The sequence below is a fragment of the Camelus dromedarius genome, chromosome 17 (genome assembly GCF_036321535.1).
Source record: "Camelus dromedarius isolate mCamDro1 chromosome 17, mCamDro1.pat, whole genome shotgun sequence".
Taxonomy (NCBI): Eukaryota; Metazoa; Chordata; class Mammalia; order Artiodactyla; family Camelidae; genus Camelus; species Camelus dromedarius.
The window spans coordinates 37,315,786-37,339,621 of NC_087452.1; the positions used below are offsets into that span (position 1 = coordinate 37,315,786).

The 23,836-nt window shown below is 40.9% G+C and overlaps 1 protein-coding gene across 4 annotated transcripts in view; it reads right to left on the reverse strand.

The window, feature by feature from the left end:
• Positions 1-8,672: 8,672 nt before the first annotated feature.
• ZKSCAN7 (zinc finger with KRAB and SCAN domains 7) overlaps positions 8,673-23,836 on the reverse strand; it is a 29,622-nt gene continuing 14,458 nt past the window's right edge. For 2 of the 4 annotated variants that reach the window (XR_010384881.1, XR_010384880.1), the window contains exons 7-8: positions 18,608-18,730; positions 13,815-13,996 (exon numbers count right to left, since the gene is read on the reverse strand). Coding sequence is in view for 1 of the 4 variants with exons in the window: in XM_031470120.2 (XP_031325980.2) it covers positions 12,838-13,690 (853 nt within the window). In the remaining 3 variants the exon portion in view is untranslated. Of the gene's footprint in view, positions 13,691-13,814; positions 13,997-18,607; positions 18,731-23,836 lie in introns of those variants that run through there. The other 2 variants (XM_031470120.2, XM_064496644.1) reach the window with 2 other exon arrangements.

The following is a 23,836-nucleotide window of genomic DNA, read 5'->3' on the forward strand; positions in this document are numbered from 1 at the left end:
CTCCTGGCTTTCACTGAACACTTGCTTAAACATTTCAGCCTCTACTCCTTCATTCATTCAACAACTATTAACTGAGTATTAACTGTGTGCTAGACACTGTCGTAGGCACTAGGGACATAAGTGAAGAGGTAAAGTACCTAGAAACTTACATTTCTAGTGGGGGCCAACAGAAGACAAATATAAAATGTGTCATGCTAAGAAGAAAGAGGGTAAGGACCCAACAAAGGAGATTTAGAAGCAGCAGCCAACCAAGTAGGAGGAGAACCACGAGATAGTAATTTATGGGTCTCAAAGCATGAATGGAAGATTTCAAAAAAGTAATCAAGTGGCCTGTGCTCCACCCACACTTAATTATTTTACCTGTAACTTGAGGCCCCTGCCTACCCAAGTACAGGCTATTCACTATGAGACCAGAAACAAAGGGTATAAAGAATATACCATCAGGTCAGTTTGCCTTTGGGAGATGGAAAGACATGCTTGCTGAGCAAGTGTTTCTGCTGGGGAAGAAGAAAGGAATGAAAGGAGTGAAAATGACCAATTGGGTTGTGGATGACTGACCAGTGAGCCTCTAATCATCCACACCCCTACCACGCAGTGGTCTGGAAGCATGTAACCACAGAGCTGTCAGCTGGTGAGGACCACCAATTGCCAATCTAGAGCCCAGTTTTACAATGCAGTTTGTGCCCTGAGATTCAGCCTGGTGCTCATCTGACAGTCAAGGAACATGAAGCCTCCTCACCCTCATCCCAAGATGAAAGACTTTGTCACCTTGTGCAGTGATGGTGGTAGAAAAGGAACATCCCACCTTTGACAAAGATATAACTATATGGAATCTCTTTAAAGTGGCCCAGAGAGCTGGGACAGTGGTGGAATACAACATGTAGCCTCTGTTTTACATACACTCACACATTCCTAGCATACAGAATTCCCACAGGTGAATAAACTAAGAATTAAATGAGTCTGTTAGAGATATACAGTATATTCAGTTAATTAGGGGGACAGACAAGAATGGAACCACATTCTTGTTCTTTCTGTTCTTTCTTCTACAACAGTTTATATGCACTTAAACTGTCCAGATGCATTAGAAGTTCACCTCAACATAGAACATTCCAACTCTGAAACATTCTTTTGAATAAGCCCATACTTTAATGCCAATAAATAGTTTGGAAACTTGGTTAGTTTAGTCCTATTCTCAACATTGCAGTTTTCAAACATCCCTTCAATCATTTCCATAGCTTTTAGGGACCCAGACTCTGGAACCCAAATTTCTGCTTTTAAATCCAGGTACATTTGTGAGTACAATCCCCTTTTTGTGTGGAAGCAAAGGACATTAAAAAGTAAGAGGGACCAGGTGTGCACTTAAGGCTGCCTCACCTTATGTACCACTTTGTTCCTTAGAAGCAAGATCAACACACTGTCTTATCTTTGTGGTTCTCCTATTTAATTTTATCATCTTGATTTAACAGGAGTGAACAATTGACCCTCCATTTTGAGAAGGGAAGAATTATACCAGATCCTTTGTCACAGGTCAATCACACACCAATTTGCATTTAAAAAAAAAACCCTGGTAGAATAGGGCCTTATAGAAATATGAGAAACACAAAACATTCAGACTGGGATTTCTATTTTAGTTTACCAGTCTTCTAAGGTCTTAGCCCCATCTTAAACTATCAGTCCTTTACCTTCAGCCTCTTCTCAATACCTATCTATGATGTTGATTGATGCCCTTACATCTATGATTTGGAGAGGCCCAAAAATGTACTTTTAAGTCAATCTAGAATCTTCCATCATAGCAGTGGCTAGAAGTCTGGGCAGCAGAACAAAATGTAACTGAGGCCCTTCCCAGTTCAAGAGATTATGCAAATACTTTTCTTTTGGGTATTGGAAAATAATGGAATTAGTTACTGCATGGTTGAAGGTGTTATTTTTAGACACTAAATTCTTTGAGTCAGGTATTAAAAGCAGCTTCTGTAACTAAAGGATATGCCATTTGTGCTCTATACCACAGTCATCTCTACCCACCTGTGATTTTTCTCCTACTATAGATGAATGGTTCTATCGATCCTGACAGCCTCCCATCTTAAGTGTGCACCAGAACAGGCTACTCTGTTCAGGGCTTTCATGAAGCTTCAGAAGCCTGCTTAGCCAGCTCTGAGGTACAGCTTGTAAGAAGTAGGTGAAATAATATCACCAAGGGAAACACTGAAAGAATGACAGAATTGGTATATAAACGCCCAAGCTTCTTATTCTTTGACAGGAAAATTCTCAGCTATGTTCTATGTTGGTCCTTAGGGGACTCCAAGTGAGACTGAGCCTCATTTGCCCACAGTGAAATCACTCAGTGACTCACCCTTACTGGCTTTTCATCCTTCTCTGTCTTATTCTCCCTGCTCCCACTCTGATGCTCGTTGGGGTCACCTTCCAAATAACCTATCTTCCCCTAAGTCCTTATCTCAGGCTCTGCTTCTGGAGAATCCTATACTTACAATCCACCTTTTAGATTCAGGCAAGGTTATAGGTTATATCCTTCCATGATGCCCGATTTTGTGAACACCCATCTACAAGCTGGATTGAAGACTGATTATCTTGTTTCAGAGGAGGATCCAGAAGCCAAGTCTTTATCTTCTAAGTAGATAGAACTTTACATAGAGATGCAGATTAGCGAGTTTTATTAACACATCTCATCTTCCTGAATGATACAGCAATAAGGAAAAGGGAGGATCCTTAGTCAACCACCTTTACATTTTCTGTCTTTGTGATTTTGCCTACTCTAAGTAACTCACATAAGGGGAATCATACAGTATGTCTTTTTGTGATTGGCTTATTTCACCTGGCATAATGTCCTCAAGGCTCATTCATGTTGTAGCATATATCAGAATTTTCTTCCTTTTTAAGACTGAATAATATTCCACTGTATTTACTACCTTTTGCTTATCCATTCATTGGTGGATTGATAGTCAGGTTGCTTCCACATTTTAGCTATTGTGAATAATGCTGCTTTGAACATCAGTGTTCAAATATCTCTTTTAGACCTTGCTTTCATTCTTCTGGGTATATACCCGGAAGTGGAATTGCTGGACCATAGGGTAATTCTATTTGTAAGTTTTTGAGGAACTCCTATACTGTTTTCCACAGCAGCTGTACCAATTTACATTCCCATCAACAATGTACAAGGGTTCCAATTTCTCCACATCCTCACCAACACTTCTCTGTTTTTCTTTAATATTAGCCATCTTAATGGGTATGCAGTGCCATTTTCATTTCCATTTCCACCTCTTAATTCCTGGACCCCTGGATCCTGGCTATTGGAGAAACAGCACAATATCTGGACACTGAATCAGGGCATTTACAGTCTTCTGGAGAACCTTGCCCCAGCTCTGCAAGGTATGGTCACCTAGCTGGTACTGTAACTCAGTCTTCAAAAGGCTATTACACTGTTCTGTCAAGCCAGCTGCTTCAGGATGGTGGGGAACATGGTGAGACCAGTGAATTCCATGAGCATGGTCCATTGCTACACTTCTTTTGCTGTGAAGTGAGTTTCTTGATCAGAAGCAATGCTGTGTGGAAAACCAAGGTGTAGACAAAGCATTCTGTAAGTCCATTGCATGAAGGGAAGGCAAACCCATATCCAGAGTGTCTATTCCATTAGGACAAAACACTGCCCCTTTCATGATGGAATTCAATGTAATCAACCTGCCACCAGGTAGCTGGCTGATCACCCTGGAATAGGACCACATCTGGTACAACAGCTGCTATTGAAGTCACCACCTGGTTAATCTTTGATAATCCACTGTCATTCTCTAAAATCCATCTGTCTTTGGTACAGGCCAAACAGGAGAGTTGAATTGGAATGTGCTGGGAATCACCACCTCTGCATCTTTTAAATCTTTGATGGTGGCACTAATGTGTCCAATCCCTCCAGGAATGCACTATTGTTCTTGACTTAGTATTTTCCTAGATTGTAATTCTAATGGTCCACTTGGCCTTTCCCACTGTAATAACCCTTACTCCACAAGTCAGGGAACCAACCTGTGGATTTTGCCAGCTGCTAAATTTGTCTTTTCCAATTATGCATTCAGGAAATAACTGCAGGATGGGTTCAAGGACCCACTGGACCCACTGTGAGGCAGACCTGAGTTAAACCCCCTTGGATTACCTGACCTCCATAAGCCCCTACTCTGACTGACGGGCCACAGTGACATTTTGGGTCTTCTGGAATTAGTGTTAGTTCATAGCCAGTGTCCACTAGTCCCTGAAAGTTCTGATCATTTCCTTTTCCCCAGTGTACAGTTATCCTGGTAAAAGGCCATAGGTTTCTTTGAGGAAGCTGGGGGAAAGACTAACAGCATAAATTTCCAGTAGTGTACCAGGGTCCTTCTTCGAAAAGGACTCAGCCCAACACTTTCCTTCAAGGGGTTCTGAGTCTGTAAACTGGCTCCAGTCAGGGAATGGATTGGGGAGCTGTGACTGTCTGTTTTTGTGATGTGAACTTGACTTTGTTTACTTGGCCTAGAACTTCTCTGCTTATGCAGATCAAGTACGAGTTTAGTAGCTTCCTATCTATTTCACCTCAAGTAGTCTGTGTAACTAGCCAACAACTGTTCTGATTTTCTGAAGTTGCCTTTGTGACTGAGTGTCACTGATTGGCCCTTGCTACCCTGGGATCCAATTATTCCCACTGCATTTAGGTTTTCCAATTGAGTGGCTGCAGTTTCCACTGTAAGGTCTGGCATACAAAGAAGAGAAAGTATGAGGCTCTTCAAGAATGCTAGGGCTCACCTTGCAAATTTATTTCTCAGAGTGGTGGTGAAAGGTTTGTTTTCTAGGGCCTCTGCATTAAACTGAGGGAGGTTAGGCATTTCTGATTCATTCACAATGGGCCATCTTTTGGTCCGTGTTTTAGCCAGTCTACCAAACTGTTAGAACCCTTTCTAACTCCCAGAGTTTACAGATTCGAATGCTAATCTCTTCTGAAAGCAACCTCACAGACACACGCAGAAATAATGTTTTGTCAGCTGTCTGGGCAACCCTTAGCCTAGTCAAGTTCAACATAAAATTAACCATCACAATAATTATCCCTTTATTTGGTGTAGAATCTCATCTAATTAGTGTCATCTCTTTCAATCTTGACACTGGAATTTTGTGTTTCTTCTCTTTATCCTGATCAATCTTGCTAGAAGTTCATCAATTTTATTGATTTTTCTAAAAGAACCACTTTTGGTTTCATTGATTTTTTTCTGTTGTTTTTGTTTTCTGTTTTCTAGTTTTCCACTCTGGCTTTATTACTTCTTCTGCTTACTTAGATTTTAATTCATTCTTCTTATTCTAATCTCCTAACCTTCTTTTCTAATATAGAGAAATTCTGCTATAATTTCCCTCTAAATATTGCTTTAACAATATTGTATAAATTTTAATATTTTTATTTTCTGAGTCAATTCAGAACTTTCTAATATGCTTTTAAATTTCATCTTTGAAATAAAGAATTATTTAATTTTTTATTTAGAATTGTGTTATTTCATTTCAAATATTGGAAGATTTCCAGAGATCTTTCTCTTACTGATTCTAATTTAATTCCATTATAGTATTTTCTGTTGTTGCTGAATGGTTTTTTTTTTTTTTTTTTTTGGAGGGGGAGCAGTAATTAGTTTTATTTATTTATTTTTAGAAGAGGTACTGGGGATTGAACCCAGGACCTCTTGCATGCTAAGCACGGGCTCTACCACTTGAGCTATACTCTCCCTCCTGGAGTGCTTTTTTTAAGTGTCAGTTAAGTCAAGTTGGTTGGTGGCACTACTTGATTCTTCTTTCTTTTCTCTTTACATAATTTGTCATTTATCGAGAGAGAAGTATTGAAATCAAGTTTGTCTATTTCTCCTTACAGTTCTATCAGTTTTGGCTTCATATATTTTGAACCTGTTTTTAGGTTTATAAATATTTAAGATTTTTATGTCCTCTTGAAGAAGTGATCGCTTTTCATTAGGAAATGACCTTTTTGTTTGTGTATAAAGCATAGTTTATTAACACATTATGATAGCATTTGAAGAAACTAACTTCATTTACTTCTTTTTGATTTACTGGAATAATTTTTCCAAGCATTTTAGATATTATAAACTGCCCACTATCAGTCAAATAGCTTTTTGAAAATGTATAATTAAATATGTTGATAAAATGTATAGGATGGAATTAAATTGCAATTTTAGTCTCATTTGTTCCTTTATAAAAATTTTTGGGGGAAGTAACAGGAAGATAAAAAAAATGCAATGTATTCCTGAACCTTTCACCCAGTTCCCCGAACTGTCATAATTATAGTATCAAAACCAAGATGTTAACATTGGTTCAATCCACAGAACCTATTCACATTTCACTGCTTTTACATGCACTTATTTGTGTGTGTGTGTAGTTCTATACAATTTTATCTCCTTTTTGATTAACTACAACTCTGTTTTGTTATTTTAGTGATCATTTTTTGATTTATAGTATATATCCTTATCAGGCTACCTTGAAGTGATATACTGTTATCTGCAAAGCAGTGGTTCTCCCCTGGGTACAATATCTTGAGATATTTTTGTCACAACTCAGGGGTAGCTATCCTGGAATCTAACGGGTAGAGGCCATTGATGTTGCTAAATATCCTATAATGCACAGGACAGCCCTGCACAACAAGGAATTATCCAGTCCTAAATGCCAGTAAGACCAAGGTTGGAAAAATCCATATTTCCATCTGATGTCATTTTTGTTCTTCCTGAAGGACAGACTTTAACATTTTTTTACAGTGCTGGTCTGTTAGTGATTCATTCTTTTAGCTTTTTAATATCTAGAAATGTGTTTTGCCTTCACTTTTGATTGATATATTGACTGGCCTAGAATTCTAGGTTGGCAATATTTTTTTCAGTACTTTAAAGAGGTGGCATTGAATTTGATGAAAAATCTGTTGTAACCTCTGTCTTCTTCCTCTGTGAATAATGTCTTTTCCCCTCTGCTTTCCTAATTTTCTTTTTGACCTGTTTTGAGCAATTTAATTATGATATGCCTTGGAGTGGTTTTCTTTGGATCACCTATAAGATTATCATTCTCCACTACTGACGTAAGCCCTTCTGAGTTCTTTACCCAGTGCACAAAGGAACTGTATTTTTTATCAAGCTTGTGGGAAAAAACACTTTCCTGGCCTTGTTTTTGCTTGGCACTGTTCAAGTCCTTTGGAATGGTTCTTTCCCTGGACTCAGATCAGTTTCCTCATATATATGTGCCAATCAATACCCTGCTGAATGTCCTAGGGGGACCATTCACAGGTTCCCAGAGCTCTCTGTTTAATTCTCCCCTCTCCAGTCTTGCCTTATGAATCCTACCTACCTTGGTCTCCTTGGATTCTCAGCTCTCTTCAAATCAAGAATTTCACCAGGCTCTGTGGGGTTCCCCCTCCCTGTGACACTGCTTGGAACTCTCTCAAGGCAATAAGCTAGGGTACTTGCTGGGCTCATCTCATTTTTTTCCTGCCTATCAGGGATTACTGTCTTTTGTTGCCAATATCAGTATCTTAAAAATCATTGTTTCGTATGTTTTGTCTGGATTTTCGTTTCAGGCAGAAGTGTAATTCTGGTCCCTGTAACTCTATTATGGCCAGAAATGGGAGCCCCAGCTTCAGTTTTATTCATGTCTAAGTGTTTCCTCATTCTTACTAACTTTTCTCCTTTAACCCATGAATTATTTTTTAAACTTTTGATTTTGTTGTTGTTATTGTTGTTTGGGGGCTTTGGGGGGGAGGGATAATTAGGTTTATTTATTTATTTATTTATTTATTTATTTAATGGCGGTACTGGGGACTGAACCTACGACCTCGTGCATGCTAAGCATGCACTCCACCACTGAGCTATATCCTCCCCCACCATGAATTATTTAGAAATGTGTTTAATTTAAATTTTATGTGATTTTGTTAGCTAACTTGATTTACATCCTAACTGTATTATGGTAAGTGTAGAGGACTGCCTTCTGGAGCAGAAATGGACTTCAGGGAACACGGCTGGTTTTATACAAGCAAATGATGACTACATGATAGTATAGGGTTGAAACACAGATGAGGCCAGAGAGAGGGGGTGAGACAATACCTGGCTGTACAAGTTCTCTAAGGAAATAACAGAAGGATGCATTCTAAGGGCTAGAGCTCTAGTTTACGTACAGCTGGCCCTCCGTACCTGCGGGTTCCAGTCCACTTGTTCAATCAACTGCAGATTAAAAATATTAAAAAGAAAAAAAGTCCAGAAAGTTCCAAAAAGCAAAACTTGAATTTGCCATACCAGCAACCATTTATATATCACTTACCTTGTATTTACAACTATTCACATACCATTTACATTGTATTAGGTGTTGTAAGTAATCTAAAGATGATTTAAAGTATATGGAAGGATGTACATAGTATATGCAATACTTCACCATTTTATATAAGGGACTTGAGTATCCTTTGATTTTGGTATGGTCCTGGAACCAATCCTCTGCAGTTACCTAGGGACAACTCTATTACGACTCTGACAATAACAAGTTTCGTGTTGTGTTAGAATCAGAAACAAGCCAGAATCACTTCAGCCCAAGAACAGCTGCTTAAAGAAAAGAAAATTGAACTATTTTCTTCCCATTCTGAGCAAAGGAAGGAAACAAAGGGGAAAAAAAAATCAGTGCTATTTATAACAAGTAAATAACAACAGACATTTATTGGAGGAATTACAATTATTTCCTGCAAAAAAGTTTTACGACTCCAGTTTTATAACATCAGAATTGACTAAAGACAGTCTAGTTTCTAAAAATAATCTAACAATATAAGCATACTTTTTTTAAATTGACTGGGAAAAATTAAAAAAGCAAGCCTGTCATTGTGGATACAGAACTGAAATGAAATATAGTCTCATGGGATTCGTAGTCACTGGAATTACTCAGCTATTTAAAGCTCTTTTTGGTTTCACATTTATTCTCAGTTCCTAGGAAGACCTAACACAGTACACACCATCAATGAGAAATATCTCTTAAGTCCAGGAAGACACTTTCCTCTCTGTGCATGATTCTCTGTCTTCATATTTCCTTTTAATCAGGGCTACATAAGATTTCAACTTCATACTTTTCCTCACAACCAAAAGGAGACATACACATTTCTAGTCCACACAAAAGCAACTCTACACAACCAGGATACCTGTGGCTAAAAAATATTGCCTTTTCACATTCCTCAGGAATATTCAGGGTACTAAAAATGTAAGAGAATCAAAGTTGAGTGCACAGGATGTCAGTAGGTGACAAGAAAAGAGCTGGGCAACACAGTCGTCTAGTGACGCACGTGTCAAGAGAGCTGGGATTTGGGTGGGATAGAGAAGAAATGGCAGTACAGAGAGGTAAGTGGGTTGAGGGAGAGAAAAACCAGCAACTGAAGGACTGCAGAGGAAGCACAACCAGGCCTCCATTAGGACAGGAAGCTGGAAAAAACACATTCAAAGAGACAGACCCTGCATTCCCGAGTGTATCTGAAAGGGCTTGAAAGGATGGTTAAGAGCTGCAAAATTAAACACTGACTGAAGCAAACAGCTGGTAGTCTTGAAAAACTCCCGGAGGAAGGTGGGGGGTCAGCTCAGATTATACTGCAGACTATTTCTATGAAAGGCTGCAGAGACCACTTGTCAACATTTACTCCTGCAGTTCAAGACAGGTAACACCTAGAAGACGGCGAGGGTCTCCTCCAGGGTCCATTATCTCATCTTGCCTGGGGCAAGAAATGGGACAGTATTCAGATCTCTGACATCCTTCCTAGAAGGTATTTACCCTTGAAGATCACCAAGTCTTTTAAGATGAAAAAGAAAGCCTGTTTCTATGACACAGTGCTGGGAGAATGTTTGGGTCAGAGAATGCCTGCTCAGCAATATAGCAAGCATCAACAACTCAACTCAGCAACAATAAATGCTCAAAAAATAACCCTTGACAGGCATACAGGGAGCTAGCTGCCTGTTTCCTTAGAGCAGTTTTGGCAGGGCCAGAAGACATTAGTCATGGGAGCTTCCACACAGGTACGCAGGTGAAGCTAACTGGCAAGACAAAAGGCATGAATATGAATTACAAACTCCCTGTAGAATTTTAAAAGGACACACGACAAGGGGAAAATGATGGAAGCGCCCTTATTGCTGCAGTTCTGTTCAGCCACTGGCCCATGTGGGTTACCCTACCCTCGTGTCCAACCAGACTCTTGGAGAAGTGCCTACCCAAGGGTGACCAATGATACAACAGTCCTACCCACCTAACACACCGAATCTGTTGAAGAGCCTCCAAAGCTTGCTTTGAATAACTATGCAAAAGACTATGATATCACAAAATTGTATGTAAGCCAGTATCTTATCAAAATAGGACAAAACCAAACCGTTTCATACAAATATACCCTTCACACCCTCCACTTCTTTCTAGGAACAGCAAGGAAGAAATACATAATCCTTAAAACTAAATTACAAGGTGCAGAGACAGGCTATAAATCCAACTCAGAGAAGACTGACAGCATCTTTCTTATGAAACCATGATCAAGTAATTGTCCAGATATAATTATGTGGCTTTCATAAAAGTGGCTACTCCGGAGAATCCCAACTGGTCTCCCACTCACATAGAACCATCATGGTAGGCAGAGGCATTTTGATATATAATAAAGAAAGCACAGACTTGTAGATCTCAGTTCAAATTCTGGTTTCAACCACTCACTAGCCAGTCACCTAACCTCACTAATGCACCAATGTTATGAGGATTGAATGGGATTCCAAATCTTTAATAATTCCTGAAACAATAAATCACTATGTGTGTAAGACAGATGGCATTAGGCTTAGGCATTCACGGTATACAAAGAAAGAAGAGTGGCTGAGTTAAGAATGGGGTGATTCTAAGGGTTCCCAGATGGATTCTGAGTCATCTTAAAAGTTTACAACATTGGTTGAAAGTGGTTTAAGGTCTTCTCAGAGGGGATATAAAGAAAGGCAGATGAGGCTAGTGGGCACCTGCAGTACTGACTGCTCAGCATCACTCCCTTCTTCTGGAAAAGGGTTTTCCCAGTGATAAAAGCAGAAAGGAACCAGAGGGAGGAGGGTATAGCTCAAGTGGTAGAGCATGTGCCTAGCATGCACGAGGCCCTGGGTTCAATCCCCAGTATCTCCTCCAAAAATAAGTGCATAAATAAGTAAACCTAATCCCCCACCCCAAAAAGAGCAGAAAGGAACCAGATGAGAAAGCCTCAGCTCCCTTCCTCACTTCTTGACTTTGAAGGAATTGTGTGAGGAAAACAGCTTGCAGCTGTGCCCACCATCTTGCAACCACGAGGCTGCAAAAAATGAAAGCCAATATGCTGAAAATTAGGGAGGTTGATGGAAGTGTGATGGATTGTTGAGCTGCCAAACCAAATTTGGAACTGCTTACCTCTCGACTTTCCCTTAAGTCAACAATCAGTGTTCTCAACGTTTTAAGCTACTAGTTCCTGTCATTGTGTTTGTTACACTTGAAAATATCCTAAATGCTACCTTCAGTAAAACTTCTCCCAAATCAGTCTCACTAGGTGTTCAGAAAAACTGCTCAAATGTCCTATGATTATGATCTACCACGTGCCAGGCTTGTCAGACACTTACATGCATTACCTCATTTAATCCTCACAACCACCCTGTGAGGTAGGCAGTTATTCTCCTTTTACAGATTATTAATCTGAGGTTCGGAGCAGTTAAGGGTCTTATCCAAAATTGGCAAGCTAGTGCATAGCAGATCTGTGATTAGAACACATGTATCCCTGACCTCAAAGTCTGCACTTTCAGTTACTAAACTCTGTAACGTGTGAAGGCAGAGTCTTCCCCTAGTTTTAGATGATGATCACTGTATCTCTTTAAAGGTTATGAAACTGCAATTGTTTCAGTTTCATAAGGGGATATTATTTTCCGGGTCTGTAGACATATACTGAAAAGATGGAGCCTAAGTGGTTCTCTATTATCTGCAGATTCTTCTACAACTGTGCGAGAGGAGGATGTAGTAAAGTTTTGCCATGTTCTTCTAACCTAACAGTGATGAAATAAGTAGCTTATACATTGTGGTGACAACTGTAAAGTCTATTTAACTTAAAATTGCAGAAGACCAACTACTGGTATTTATGAAATAATATGAAGGAAACAGGCTCTAAAAGGAGGTGACTTGCTCATGGTCCCACTGCTACGAAGTGCCAGTAGCAGGACGCAATCCCAAGACTTTAGAGTCTATGTTTTATGTGCCTTTCGTAACACTGCTGAGTGAAGATGTACACATACTTGATGCATTTAAAAAATACTCTACTTTTTTCCTGAATATAAAAAGTAGTACATTCTCACTGTAGAAAATCTAAAAAGTATAGAAAAGTATAAAGAAGAAAATAGAAATCACCTGTAATCCTATCATCTAGAGATAATCACTGTTGACATTGTGGTTGGTATTATTTCATCCCCGTTTTTTTTTTTTCCTTTGCATAAGTGTTTTTAAAATTTTTGGATCGTATTTCATTGCTTTTCTTCTTTCATTTATCTTCCATTTTATCCAAATCATTTCCCCCATGGCATTAAATATTCTTTAAAAATGGTTATAATGGGTACAAAACCATCATAGGAATTGACCATCATTCATCTAAACCCTGTACTGTTGTTGAAAATCCAGCTTTCTTCCTCCCATTGTGTATGATACTGGCACGAATATCCCTTCTGTTAATCTTTGTCTGCTTCTGATTACTTTCTCTGTATAGATTCTTAGGGAATTAAGGTTGATGATACTGAAAAACTGCTCTTCCAGAAAGTAGCAGTTAGCCCCACTTCCCACAATATGTGTCATTCATGACTCTTCCTTCTCCTCGTTATGTTTCCTCTGGTGCTGAATGAGCTGTGAGCTGTAACGATAGGCTTTCCCACACTCACTACATTTATAGGGTTTCTCCTTAGTGTGGGTTCTCAAATGTAGAATAACTTGAGAAGTCTGCCTGAAGGTTTTTCCACATTCGTTACATTTATAGGGTTTCTCTCCAGTGTGAACTCTCTGATGATCAATCAGATTTCGATTAGAAGTAAAAGCTTTCCCGCACTCATTGCATTTGTAAGGTTTCTCTCTACGATGAAGTCGCTGGTGTTCATTAAGGGTCTTCTTTAAGATGAAAGCTTTCCCACACTCATCACATTCATAAGGCTTCTCCCCAGTGTGAATTCTCTGATGGTCGATAATTTTTGTATTAGAAACACATGTCTTCCCACACTCCTTACATTTGTAAACTTTTTTTCCTTTGTGCATTCTCTGATGTTGAGTAAGGTTTGAACTACGGCTAAAGGCTTTCCCACACTCGATACAAGTGTAGGGCTTCTCGCCAGTGTGAACTCTGTGATGGGAAATAAGACCGGAACTCCGGCTAAAGGCTTTCCCACACTCTTTACATTCGTAAGTCTTCTCCCCACTGTGGATTCCCTGGTGCCGAATGAGGTGTGACTTTCCGCTGAAAGATTTCCCGCATTCATTGCATGTGTAGGGCTTCAGTCCAGTGTGGATTCTCCGATGAACGACCAAGTTGGAGCTATGACTGAAGGCTTTTCCACATTCCTTACACTTATAGGGCTTCTCTCCAGTGTGGATTCGCTCGTGTACCGTGAGGTTTGCGCTCTGACTAAAGGCTTTCCCACACTCGGCACATACATACTGTCTCTTTTTGGCCCGAATTCTCTCATTTATCGTAGGGTCATCTTTTTCAGATTCTTGGTCACTCACTCCTGTGAGTGTTTTATCATCTTTTACTGTCTTATGTTTGAAGTTTCTCGTCTTTCTCCTCATTTTCTCCTGCCTGGAGCATCCCAGTGTCCTCTTGAGCCTTCTCTTTCTCTTAAGAGGAGCTTTCTAAATCTTGACTTCCTTGGCAACACCTCTGTGGAGTTCTCTTGAAAGTATGAGATTGTAGTTTTTCAGGAATGATACTTTAGAATCAATACTTCCTCAGTCCCAGTTTCACCATCTGGCAGAAGAAACAGAAATTGCACATGTCACCTGGTCTCTATATTAGAGGAAGGAGAAATATCCAAAAATAATAAGATGTGGCAGACCACAGGGTCTCACGTGGAAGAGTAAGTGTTCAAAGGCAGGGGGAACTGATCAAACAGATGAGAAAAATGAGGTTAGACACTGAGGCCAAGGTAAAGGCTTAAGGAAAGCCATGGGGCTGATAGGAGCCCAACAGGTTCAGCATCAGAATGAGCAATGAGTATACAAAACCTATCCTGGTTTCTTCCTGTCTCATGCTCTACTCTCAGAGTTGGAGCCAACTAACTCTTAATCTGGTCCCCCCAAAAAAATGCACTGAAAGATCCTTAGTCCACTAGCTCAAGTGACTCATATTCAGATCAGTTTGGCATTTAGTTCCTGCTGACCTATTCCCCTCAGACCAGTGATATAGTGGCAGGAACAAAATAGGTACTTAAGAATTGTTTTACAGAATAGTAACTTGGATTTGGTCTTAGGGTATGACTAAGATTTCATTTTTTGCTCTAGTCTAAGTTCTAGGTCCGTCTACAAACCTGTTCTTAAGCTCTGTTGTGACAGGAGTAACACAATTCTTCCAAAATTGGAGTCTAGTCACATCGTACCTACTCTGTAGGGGCTGGTCGGTAGCTGGATCCAGCCATGTGTGCTAGTTCAGTCTGTCTGCTTCTCACCAAGCAGAGTCTACTGGGTGAAGCCAAGAGGCTGAATTGGGAAACAGGGTTAGTTAAAGCAGGGGAAACTCTGATAGGACCCTGCATGGCACAGTGGTAAAGTATCCAAGATGGCAAGAGGTGAGAGCAGGGGACAATACAACCAAGAGGGGCTGATACATGAAACCAACATCAGGAACGAGCAGGAATTTCCCAACTGGTTTGATGTGAAACTCTGGACATAGAGATTACCCTAGTAGACCTCAAATCTAGAGGATGGTGGGGACATAAAAGAAAACCGAAAGATGACTCCATGATACTAACACACGACTAATTTTCCTTTTATTATGTTCTTTTTCAGATTTGTCCATATTCATAGTTATAAATATACAGTAGATATCATTTTGCATCCTACTTCTTCTATTTAATTTTTATAAATATTTTCCCATACTATTAACTCTTCATAGGATCACTTTCTGATTACATACTACACCACCAATTAAACTCATTACAATTTACCTACAATTTTGCTAGTGTTAGACATTTCTGTTGCTCTCTGAGGTTTAACCACTATCAATAACGCTATCATGATCACTTTATACATATAAAGTTTTCTTCTTATTAAAATAAATTCCTGGGATGAGAGTTCCACAAATGAGTTACTGAGTCAGAAAGAATGAAATTGTTTGCAGTACTGCCTACTGCTTTTCAGAAAAAGTCTGACCAGTTTTCTATCATCTCATAGCTTTTGGATAAACTGAGTCACCCTCTCGGAAGGCGGGACATATCAATGGTGAGTGCTCAAGGCCAACAAGAAGAGAACTGTGGAGGCTGGAGTTCACATCTCAGAAGTGTGGGTGCCACTCACGTGACACACAGGCACATGTACACAGACTCACGTCCAAGACACCAGGGGCGGGCAGAGAAAATGGCAGGGGAAGGGGGACTCTTGGCAGGATCCTGGGCACACTCACATCCAGCTGCTGCTGCCTCTCTAATCAAATGGGAGGTGGCAGGTGGAGGAGACTCAGGGGAAGGCCAGGCGACTGCAGAGCAGAGTGAGACAGCAAACGAAGCTGCCTCCAGACTTCTGAGAAGGTGGATGGTTCTTTCTCAGCTTCTTTTCCGTTTTTAATTTTCTCTGAAACTTTTTTCTTCACACATTTCTTAAATGAATAAGTACTGAGTACTCTATTGTACACATATCTCTGTTCTAAGTCTCACACAGGGAAATTTTCTAAAAGCACAGTTCCAAAAAAGTAGAAAATAACTATTTCTGAATGGATGGATGAATAGGTGGATAAGTTTATACATTTACTGTTATGAAGGCCTCCCATTTTGCTGGCAGGTTGTCTTCTGCTAACTTGTATTGTTGTTCAATTTGTCTTCTTTTTAAGTATTACTTATGAAAAGTTAGGAAATGACTTTAGAGGAACAGATTCCCACAAGTACTAGAACAAAGTATTTTAGAGATTCAGAATGAGACAGTGCCTTGAAGCCAGCCTCTGGATGTCTCACTTCCAGGTAAGGCGGATCCAAAGCTCCCCAGTGCAGTGCCTATTTTTATCCTTAAAGGCTCTTACGGAAAAGATCAGTAGCCTTCCATAAAGTAGTGTTCAGGAAAAACATGAATAGCCATGTATTTACATGGCTCTCACAAAGCGATAAATACTACTATTGAATGCAAAAAAAAAAAAAAAAGCACTTTATGCACTGACTGTGTCCCTCCAAAATTTGTATGTTGAACCCTGAACCCCTAATGTGATTATATTTGGAGATATGACTTTCAAGGAGGTAATTAAGGTTAAATGAGGTTATAAGAGAGGAGCCCTGATCCAACAGGATTAGTGTGTCCTTATTACAAGACATACCAGAGAGCTCGCTTTGACTTGCACTCCTGTCCCGTCCCCACCACATGCACAAAGCCAAGTGAGGACACAGCAGGAAGGTGGCCATCTACAAGCCAGGAATAGAGTCTCCACCAGAAACTGAATCAGCTGGTCACCTTGACCATGGATTTCTAGCTTCCAGAACTATGGGAAAAGAAATGTATGTTGATTAAGCCACCCAGTCTCTAGTATTTTGTTAAGGCAGCTCAAGGAGACTAACGTAAGGATGAAATACCGTACCTACCTTTAGGGAGCTTACAATGGAGCTTATAATACAGTAAGAGAGCAAATTACAGATTTACAAAGTATCCAGTCAGGAGATGAAGGGGGCTAGGAGAGGGAGTGAGTACTGGGGCTTAGAACGCTTGGCAAAAGGTGCTTTAAAAATGCAGAACTTTGGCTGAACTGTTTTCTCTAATGGTTAGCTTCCTGAGGGCAGGGATTTTTGTCCATCATCATATTCCTACCACTGAGTACAGTTCCAGGCACATAACAAGCAGTCAAAAAATTTTTTGTTGCTGTTGAATGAATAAATGAAGGAATGAAACTATAAAGTTGCCTGAAGTGATACCTGCCAGGATGTTGAAACTACAGGGCAAAAAATATGGATGTAATCTAATGGCCAGTGGGAAACAAGTTCTAAACAGAAGAGTGAAATCTAGCTTTAATTTCTTTTTCTTTTTTAAAATTTATTATTTATTTTTAATTAAAGTATAGTTGATGTACAATATTACATAGCTTACAGGTGTACAATTTTTAAAGGTTATACTCTATTTATAGTTGTTATTCAATATTTAGCTTTAATTTCCTTTTTATTTTCTATATTTTTCTCCCTTGCTAGTCTCCTCTCTTGTTACTACCTTCTCATTCATCAAGAACATAGTCTTTCAAGATGTATCATTAATTTCCCCTAGTCCCAGACTTCCCTCACCCACAGCACATTCATGTTTCTTTCAGCTTCATGAAGTGGAAAACAGAGGAAAGAGGCAGCTAGGGAGTAAATTATGAGAAATAAATTAAGGGAAATAAAAAGAAAGTATCCAAAAGATGCCACCTAGGAGCAGAGTGATCACATATCTTGGTTTTCCTGGAACAGCCTGGTTTATACCTGCTATTCCAGCATCATTATTAATATTGCCCCCCTTAATTCACAAAACTATCCCAGTTTGGACAATAAGTTTTGTATCACCCTACCCAAAAGTGAAATTAGGAAAAGAATGCTTTAGGAAGATGAGCCTAGATTAGAGTTGAAAAAAAGAACAGAAGAAGGGAAATGAGTTAGGAGACAAGTTTAGCAATGCAGCATCGGCTTTACCACTTTCTAGGTGCTGAATAAGTGTTTGCTAAATGAATCAACAAATGTATGAGATAACAAGACCTGAGTCCAGGATAACGACAAGATAGAGAACAATGGAGTCCAGCTATTTCCAAGAAAGCATATGCATATATCAGACTGGATACGGAGGATGACCAAAGGAAATTCAAGGAGGAAGCAAGAGTTGTTAGGAGTTCAGGGAGGGCAAGTTTGAGGAAAGTCTGATCAAAAGGAAACCTAGCTATCTGCCCTCTGCCTGACTGGATGGAAAATTCTCTCAGAAATTTTTTTTTAATTCTTATTTTTTTGTTGAAGTGTAGTCAATTCACGATGTTAGTTTCAGGTGTACAGCAAAGTGATTGTTACAGATACATATTTTTTTTTCCGGATTCTTTTCCATTACAGCTCATTACAAGAAACTGAATATAGTTCCCTGTGCTATACAGTAGGCCAGAAATTCTGGAAGAATTCCCAGGCAGTAGGAGGGACAGATGAGGCCGTAAGGACAGCAGGTCACTGAGGGTATCCAGGCAACTGAGCATAAAACACAATCTCAGACAACCAGTACATGGATAGGGACCAACTGTGACCCACAGATCTCTTGACCCCCAAATCCCTGAGGCTAATGGATGAGTGTTCTGACCTCAGGACCACCATGCAATTCAGGCTGTGAGGAACCCACAAAGGGCAGAGTCCTATTCCTAGAGAAAGAGAGGGGAGAGAGGTCTTACCTAGGAAGGTTGTATTCCTTTAATTTCCCAGCATTGCCTGCCTGTTCAGGTCCCTCTGAGCAGTGGTCACATGGTCCTTGATTACTGATTAGCTACAATGGAGTGATGAATAAGAGGCAATACCTGAAAATAAATTCCAGAGAAAAAGATGAGTGAAATGGAAAAATTAAAAGGAAAAAACAAGAACTAGAATAAATTACCAGGAAACTACTTGATCTCAGGGAGAGAAAGACCTAAGTCTTAAGCATAAAACAAAGGCTGACACCATAACAGAAAAGCTGATAGGTTTGACCATATAAACATCTCTGTACTTTAAAAAAAAAACCATAACAAATCTGTAATATAAACTAAAGTTGCCTTATACTATAATTACCTGTGTGTGTCTGTGTCCCTCCTCCTCACTTGTCCACTTTAAGCTCTAAGCCCCCAGAGAACAGGGTCCATGATATTCGTGTGTGGATCCCACACAGTGCTTGCCACAGAGGGCTCAGTAAATGTTTAATTTGAAATGTTACACAATTTCAGGATCCCATCTAATTCTCTCTGGGTATAGGGACAGAGAGGACTACATCCTCGACACATGACCACCGCCATTCCTCCTCCACCTGTTCATCCCTTGGGTGCTTCATATTGTCTGAACAACATGACAGTATTTACATTCTTGGAAGTTCTGTGTCAACAAGGCCATCCAAGGGCCTCAATTCCCTAAGAGACTGACCCAGTCTCACCGCTCAGAGAGTCTCAGAATGTCAGAGTTGGAAGGAATCTCCCAGACTACTGAGTCTCATATCAAAGTTCTGAGATGGGGAAACTGAACTTATAAGAGAGCTAGGACTCAAGTCTAAGTTTCCTGATACTCAAATTTGAGTTCCATTACATTACCCTTCCTCCCATTCCCAAACTCTACTCCTCAAGGTCCAGAGGCCCTCCTCCCACTTCTATGTTTCTATCCAGAAATGCTCCCTTACAGGCCTTGCCCCCATATTCTCTAGCAGGCAGTATTCCCGTCCCCAGACTAACTTCACCCGCCCACAGAGAAGGGAATGGCTCACTCTCACATCTGTGCACAGAAGCCTCTCTCCAAAGGACCTGCCCACCACAGATCCTGCCTCATCTCTTCCTTAGATTTGGTGAGGAAGTACCTAGTGGGGTCCTGAATCACTGTAAACACACAGAATAACTGAGTTCTCTGAGAGCTCAACTCCAAGTGGATATTCAGGGCAGTGTCCTATCTCTGGTTCACTTCCCTTCCTATTGAACTGTGAGCAGTAAGGATGATCATTCTCATTTTAAAGATGAAGAAATGAAGCTCTCAGAGATTGAATGACTTGCTGAAGGTGGCATGGCTAGCGAGAGACAAGCCTTCTGAGTCTGAAGGATATCCTCACTCCATAGCCCCACAGTTGCTCTTCTTCACCTGTTCTGCTGATATCTAAGTCTCCATATTCTCCTCTAACTGCAAAATACATTCCAACGGAGTTCTCTGCAATCCAGCGTTCCAACAAAAGTTTGCAGAAAAGGGATGACAGGGAAACTGCTAAGTCAAGTATCTTTAGAGAGAGGAAGAAATAAGGCTTTACAGGGATGCTAGAAAGAGAATTTTTAGAATATTTAAAAAAAACTTTCAGGATCACTAGACCTCAAAATCGGGTTTATGTTTCCCCTCCAGATTCCCAGACTCTGCTACTAACCCTTCAATCTTGTTCCATTTCTTCCAGACCAGAACATACCTCTGCTTTGTACACAACTGTAATCCCAGGACCTAGTGCACTACTAGTGGATTCTAATTATCTCTTGAATGAATTAATGAGTAGCCTTGGACAAGACTTTGCCCTCCCCTTTGGGCAGAGTTTCCTCACTGGGAACACAACAGGGACTGGACTGGTGATCCGGGCCAAAAAGGTAGGCGCTATGGCGCCCTCTGAGAGCCTGGGCGGGACTTGGACAGCTTTTACCAGGGTCGCCCCATGGCTCGTAGCAGGGACGACACAGTTCTGTCACCACTGTCAGCCCGGTTCGAGTGAGCAGCTACGCCGAATGGGAGACGAGACCCGAGACAAAGGGGCAGCGCCAAAAGAAGGGAGGGGTGCCCACAACGACCCCGTGAGCTGACGCACCCCGGTCTCCCCAGCGGGCAGCAGTGAAGAAGACCTGGCCCCCGGCCTGTGTGCCCCACCCGCTCCCAGAATCGGCCTGAAAACGCCAGGCTGCCACATACCCCTCACCGAAAGCGCCCGACCCACATCTTGGAACAAAGCGGAGAAGGAACGACGTCACCGACTCCCCATTAATTCCCATCCTAACCCTTTCGGCCCTTCTAGGCATCTGGAGGTTTCTGCATCTCTGTGCCCCCGAGGCTGGAGTCCTCCCGCCCCATTGTGAGTCCCCGGGCTCTCTGGCCCCGCCTCCTGCCCAGTTTTGCCTTACCATTGGCTGGGAGGACGAAAGGGCTTGGAGATTTCAGCCAATATGAGGAGAGCCCTAGAAGGGATGGAGCCTGGGGGAGGGCCCTGGTTAGGGCGGGAAGAGGGACCAATCTACTGGGCGCCCAGGCACCCTTCCTCGAACTGAGACTCCCTGAAGTCACACACCCAGAATTGGCTGCTTAGTGGAAAAGTCATCTTTCCCACACGTCCCGCTCCTTTCAGCTTCAAAGCCAGGATTGGCTGCCGTTTATCGGCAGCATATAAAAATAAGTGTTGAGTGCCTATTATGTCATTTTTCTAGGCTCTGCAGATACAGTAGTGAAGAAAATTAACTTGCTGCCCCATGAGACTTCCCTTTAAGTCAGGGGAGACAGTAGACAAACAAACACGTAGACAGAAGTAGTGAGTAAGGGGCTGTGGGGGAAGGAGAGAGAGAGAGGGAGGTAGCAGTTGAACTATTTTATAGATGACAGGGAAAGCTCAGACAGGAAGTGAGCAACTGCAGAATAGGCATGTGGGTATCTGGAAGAGGAGTATTCCTGATAGATGGAACATCAGGAAGCAAAGGTTGTAAGCCAGGAGGGAGGGTCTGCACATTTGGGGCCGTAAGGGCTTTCTTTGTATGTGTCCCAAATAACACTGGAAGGTTTGGGGACTAAGGAGTGACATAATTTTACATGTTCAAAGATTTATTAGCTATCAGATATGAAAGGAGCCAAGAAACCTATTTCTATAAATTCTGATTTCTTGCTCTCAATCCTTAGTCATTCTAACAAACCTTGCATGTAAGTTTCACTCCATAGCATTAAAAACATTTCCTCTGGCTGCTCTGTTAAGAACAGTCTGAAGGTGGCCAAGAGTGGAAGTAGACAGATTAAGAAGCTACTGCAGTATTCCAGATGAGAAATGATGGTGGCTTGGACTAGTTTAGAGGTGATGGAAATGATGAGAAATATCTCTACATATATTTTGAAGGCATGGCCAGCTTGATTTGCTAATGAATTAGATGTTGGTTAAGGATGACTCCAGGGTCACTGATCTGAGCAACTAGAATAAGATTGCTTTTTTTGGAAATACAGTAGACTGAAAGAAGAACAGGTTTAGGGAGAAAGATCAAGTTTTGTTCTGGATATGTTAAGTTAAGGATGCCAATTAGACATCCAAGAATAAGTATCAAACAGGCAATCGGAATAGGAGTCAGTTCAGGGAAGAAACCATGGCTAGAGATGTAAATTTAGGTATCACTGTATAGGGCAAGATGGGACAATCTAGAGAATGATTGCAGATTTTAAAAAGTCATCTGAGAATTGAGATTTGAAGCTCATTAATCAACAAATGTGTGTATACATAAAGGTATACTTGAAGTACACAAGTTCCAGGGTCCCCTAACATCTAACTTGTTGCCTTTATACACAAGCATATTTTTTTTTCCTGACAAAAATCCACTCAAGGGTAAAGGTACAGAGGATTGAACCCAGGACCTCAGGCATGCTAAGCAGGCACCCTACCAATTGAGCTATTCCCTCCCCACTGAAAGTCTTTTAAAGAATAACTACAACTATCTCATTATTTCAGGGCTCCTTACTGGGACAGATGTTGACAATGGATAGTGTGGAAGATGAACAGCTTGGACTGGAGAATAGTTGACAGTGGCTTGAATTTTCGCACTGTATTAGCTGCCATTACCACTTTCCCCCCAAATGGTCCCTGTAATAGGCTGCACATATCTCAAATCCTAGGGCCCCCAGTAGTGTGGCTTCCCAGTGAGCGCTTGTGCATCATCAATTTTTGCTCATTGCCAAGGTAGCCTAAATACTGACTACAGCTTTCACTCGTGGCCTCTTTCTAAAATCAGGACATGCTCTATGACTTGCTTGGGTCGCTACAGGTATGGTGTAATTGCATTGTTCTGTCCCCTCCTCCCCGGGGGAGCAACACAGACAGTTTTGGTGAGGGATATAGCATTTTTCTATCTTACCCAAACAGGAATCAAAAGTATGTAATTAATGTGTACAGCCTGGTGGATGAGCATGTACACATGCACCCTGTGGCCTTGAATTTACAGCTGTTGTTACCACTCCACGTGCCTCCATGTATGTGCCTCTGAATATATGTTGTCCTGTGATTACTCTGTCCATGAGTCTCACTGTACTCAAATCTTGAGTTTCTATCGGCCCTATGCCTCTCCATCCACAATCCAAACGGCACCAAGTTGGAAAACTGAGTATCTTGTAAATGCATCATTCATATACAAGACATTGCAACTGGAAGGGACTTGCAGGAGAAGCCTGTTAGATATCATAAAATGCCAACTGTACATTCATTTCTAGAAACTTCTAAGTCCGTAGACTGGACAACCCATGGTGGAAAAATGTTGTTTTCAGTCATTTGGAAATTCCTCACTAAGCATCATTTGAGGCATATGCACAGGTCAGAAAAGGGGATGGGACACCAAACATTTCTCTTCTACTGTTTTCATGCAAGGCACACACATGCTTTAAAAGGGAAAGTGCACCCATCCTACTTGGCATTCAGCTGGGTAAAGTACAGGCCGTTGGTCCTGTGTATATATTAGTGGGAAGACTGTTGTGGTTCAGTGAGGAGTAAGTCTAAAATGTCCATTTTCTGGGTCAAATACTTGTATACTAGGTACTTAGAGCCAGCTGACATAACACCTTCCATTTATCCCCCTGAGGCAAGTGTCTTACAAGGCCCCATCAGGGTAGAATATGTCCTAAAGTTAGCAGTAGGGAATTTGTTTTTAATGTTCTACAGAGCAAAAGCCACCCAGTGAGTATTCACA